The 4,191-nt window shown below is 48.0% G+C and overlaps 2 protein-coding genes across 2 annotated transcripts; one reads left to right on the forward strand and one right to left on the reverse strand.

Moving 5' to 3' along the window:
* Nucleotides 1–212: 212 nt before the first annotated feature.
* MAA_00915 (Ribonuclease H-like protein) lies at nt 213–920 on the forward strand (the record flags this gene model as incomplete). The annotated part of the gene is made up of 1 exon (XM_007818913.1): nt 213–920. One exon carries the CDS (start codon nt 213–215, stop codon nt 918–920), a length of 708 nt encoding a protein of 235 aa, XP_007817104.1.
* A 1,108-nt stretch (nt 921–2,028) lies between these two features.
* Nucleotides 2,029–2,587, reverse strand: MAA_11463 (uncharacterized protein; the record flags this gene model as incomplete). Its single annotated transcript, XM_011413457.1, has 2 exons — nt 2,029–2,417; nt 2,467–2,587. The coding sequence occupies 2 exons, from the start codon at nt 2,585–2,587 to the stop codon at nt 2,029–2,031; spliced, it is 510 nt and encodes a 169-aa protein (XP_011411759.1).
* Between the last annotated feature and the right edge of the window lie 1,604 nt (nt 2,588–4,191).

Consider the following 4,191-nt stretch of genomic DNA (forward strand, 5'->3'; position numbering starts at 1 on the left):
GAAAAGATTGAACTCGCTCTAAAGGACTTCTACGCCGCAACTTTGCTTTCAGAGGGGAAGAAGACGTCCCTTGCAGACTGGTTTTCAACCTTAGACTGCCTTCTTCGAGAAATAAACGAGACGAAGGATCACTACTACGACATTCACACCGCGGATGACAACAATTTCACATGGACGTACCTTCAAACCTGCGCAGATGCCGCCTGGTCTAAATGCTCCGAGTACTACAACAACCAGCAATTGAATTGGCAAAGTCGATTTCCTACAATAACCAGCAGTTGAATTGGCAAAGTCGATTTCCCGAAGACACCGACCTTCCGCCAGCGTACCATGCCGCTCAGATCCTTGACCCGTATCGAAAATGGGCTTGGTTTAGGCAAGAGTGGGTTCTTCCAAGCGACAAAGAGAAGCAGAGGTGGTTCGATAACGCGCAACTGGCCGTGAAACAGCTCTGGGAGATGGAATATAAGGGAAGGTACGCCGTTGAGATGCCCCCGCCACCAGCCGAGAAGGAGAAAGGTCCGGACCCAGCATTTGATCGCCAACGGGAACATAAGCGTATTCGAATAGAGGCCCCGGTCTATGCGGCTGATCTGTATGAGCAATACATTTCTACTGACCGGCTTCATGACGATGAGGCAGGGTGCGATGAGGCTGTTGCGTACTGGCTGTCCCGCTATGACTCCCAGAGAGATCTGGCTCGTTTCGCTCTGGACCTGTTCGCCATCTCACCAATGTCGGATGAGTGCGAGCGTCTATTTAGTAGCTCAAAGCTTACTATCGTTGACCGGCGTGGTAGGCTGAAGGCAGATATTATAGAAGCCTGTGAGTGTCTCCGTGCCTGGTATGGTAAGCCCCAAGATGAGGATGATAGTGATAGCGAGGATAGTGAGAATGACAACGGTGGGATCAATGGATAGTGAGCATATAGAAAAATATATTTTCTCCCAAAAGTATAAACGTCACGTGAAACTCTTCGTGGTCTTGTTGGTCTAACCAGTCTATCAGACCGGTTAGACCAAAGTGGCTTGGTCTGGTTTGGTCTGACCCCCCAGACCAGACCGTCAGTGCGCCCCTCAGCTTCTGCAAGGCGAACAACTGTAGAGTGTCTATGCCGTGGTAGTCGGCAAAAACGTACATGCGAGCATGAGATAGGAAAACTTCGGTACAATCATCTTCAGGTTCATTGCGAAAAGATGTGCTTTTGAATGGACGTGGTGGATACAGTGACGTGAACTTGGTCCATAACTCGTCTGCTTTGCTTTGGACAAAACCCACCGTATTGGAGCTTGTGTGTTTTGATTTTCTTCTGATTGTTGATTTGGGCGTTTCCGCTTCGCCAATTTCTTCTGCTTTGTCTTGTTCAGGTGAGTTCTCTTTGACTGGTCTTTTTCTAGGGTTGCCTTCTTTATAGCTGCCAGTATAAACAAAGTCGCACAAGCGAAGGAAAGTCTGCTCATCTGTTTCTGACCAGTCCGCGCAGAGATCGGTGGCTTCTTTCATGGGGCCATTGACGAGAACGTCTAGTTTCGCGGACTGTTTGGCAACTAGAGAGGAATGAATCGTGTACTCAGTCCTGCATGGGCCAACGACGAATCGGAAAACTGGGGAGGATGAGAAGCTCATTGCATCGATTAAGGGCGTCGGCAAACCACCCAGGTGCTTCTGAATCTGCTACTTTACATTGGAAGCAAGAGTCATCCTGCTTGTTTAGAAGCAGAATGTTGTGGTTCTAATAAATAAAGTACTCCCCTTGATCGTGACCGATGCCCAATTTGCCATTTCTTTCACTTGGCACCCAAGCACACTGCCCCGGACGTACAAGATGAGGGACGTCGGCGGATTGGATGACTGCCTTTGTCACACACACGATTGTATGGGACAGCTTGGGCAAAACGAGAGACTCTTGATTTTCTACCTAAAAGAGCGGAATTATACGAAATTAAATACTTCTGGAATACTGCTGCTTAGGCAGCAGTATTACGACTTCCTATTGCCACTTGCCACTGGTAAGTGGCAAGTTGCCACCTAGGCAGTGATGCTTGCGTGTTCTTGACAGAGGCAGCATTGTGCTTGAATGAGCGACCTGATCTTAACATCCTCCGCAAAGCCATTTGGGTCCTTTCCAAAAAGAAGTATCCGCGCGACGAGGTTAATAACATGGCCCATACAACGTAGGCGACGCCATTCCTTATTGAAGTTGTATTCGAAAGCAAGGTCTTCTAAACAGGTGTCGTTTTCGCTGGCATTGTCCGCTACGAAGTATCCAATTTGGGCTTTCTCGATCCCGAACTCCGTGAGAATCGACTTAATTGTCTCCGCGATCTCGACGCCAGCGTGACTGGTGGCTTGCTCAGGGAGGGCAAGAAGGAAGGTGTAAAATTGGTTATCATCACCGACAAAATGAACGACAGTGCCTGCTCGAAATCAGCTAAAGGCAGAATTATGGCATTAATTCTCGCTTACCAGCAAAGCACTTCAACTTCCTACTTGTCCACAGGTCAAACGACACATGAATTTTGGACTGCGCGGCCCTTAGCAATTCTGTCACAACCCCCTTGTGCTTGTTGTACTCAGCAATAATCATCTTTCGCAGCGTTGTGTGATGAGGAATGCAATGGTGTAACGGGCCAAGCCGCTTGAACGGCGGCTGTGCCGCCTATCACTAACTCCCGCGGCGGGTTGACTCTAGAACCTTCTGTGGAGGTGTATGGGGAAGATATAAGGCGCTATTATTGTGCCACGGAGTATGTAGACTTTCTTTTCTTCTTCATCTTGATAGTAAACAGCTTAGGGACTAGCTAGTTGAATCAACTCGCTAGAGGCCTTTCACACTGACAACACCTTCCCCTGTAAAGGTGCACGTGACTAAGATTACAACACCTCCTTTCCCATTGATAGCTTCAAGCTCTAGATAGAACAAGAACAAGAAGAACAATGATCATATGACTACTGCAGTAGCTAGTGATTACCCCCTGTGAACCGACAGTTGTAGACACGTACGTCGAGTACGGTGGATTGCAGCGGTATTTGCAGTAGAATACCAAGTTCTGTTTTGGACCAGCGCGCTCAGGTTCGGATCCTTGAGGTTTTCGAGTGTGTTCCCAGATTGTATCGGCCGTAGTAATACGTTTACGTTTTGACCTTGTCGAAGTCGAAGATTCAATGGAGGGTAAGCGGTTCCAGTCATCTACCTCAGAATCTCTCTCCATTGTTGCAGCTATAGGAGACCCGCGGTCACTGGGTCTGCGGCTGAGGAATGAGTCCATCGGAAACAATCATGAGCCTCAAGGAGGTGGCACAATCTCACATGGAATTGTGTGATGTATTCTTCCTTTCTTACCCCATCATCTGGCTGGAAAGATGCAGGTCTTATATCCTCATTGGAATACGTGAATTGAGGGTGGTTGGCCAGCATTTCAAGGGATCTATGATCCTGTGAGTCTGTGACAGCTCACAATCTGACAGAGGTCCACGTTTCGATCGGAGCGGTGGTTACCTTAAGCGATACCTTACATTAGTCCACGTTGCCCAGGCCTAGATTCAGCAACCAACATCCCATTCCGGGAGCCTCTATTGGGAAGAGTGGCCTTTCAGGATTAGGGAAAACAGCGTTGGGCATGCGTGAGATGCAGTGGAGTTACTTGTCTGACTATCTTGACCTCGGCACAACTTTACCCCGTGTATGGTCATACTAAATCATACGCCGAAAGCTGTATGGTATATGTATATGCGTATTGTATGACCTAAATATGATTTAACTAAACCATACGCGTATGATTAGAAAGCCTGCTCTCAACTACTAGAATCCATGATTTACCGCATACAGCATTTACGTCAAGCCCGCTTGTTCAGTTAACAGAGGCGGCCTTATCCGACAACCTCGCTACACCACTTCATATCGTTTCAATACGTGAACTCTTTGATAATGATATATTCACGGTGATTTCCATTTTTAATGTGAGTGTCGCGCAGCACTCGTGACGAAATTGTGAGACATTGCTACGCCCCATGCACCTGACCTCACGAAATCTGACTGTTGCCCAGCCTACTCTATTTGCAACATGCCAGCTCACACCATCTGAAGACCGAACTCAGGTCGTTGACCTGCCTTGAGGATCCGACAGGTATCCACAACGCACCGCGACCCGACGAGAAGTTTCCATCCACGAATCGTCCATCTCCTGTTTC

Source organism: Metarhizium robertsii, assembly GCF_000187425.2.
Source record: "Metarhizium robertsii ARSEF 23 chromosome Unknown MAA_Scf_8, whole genome shotgun sequence".
Taxonomy (NCBI): Eukaryota; Fungi; Ascomycota; class Sordariomycetes; order Hypocreales; family Clavicipitaceae; genus Metarhizium; species Metarhizium robertsii.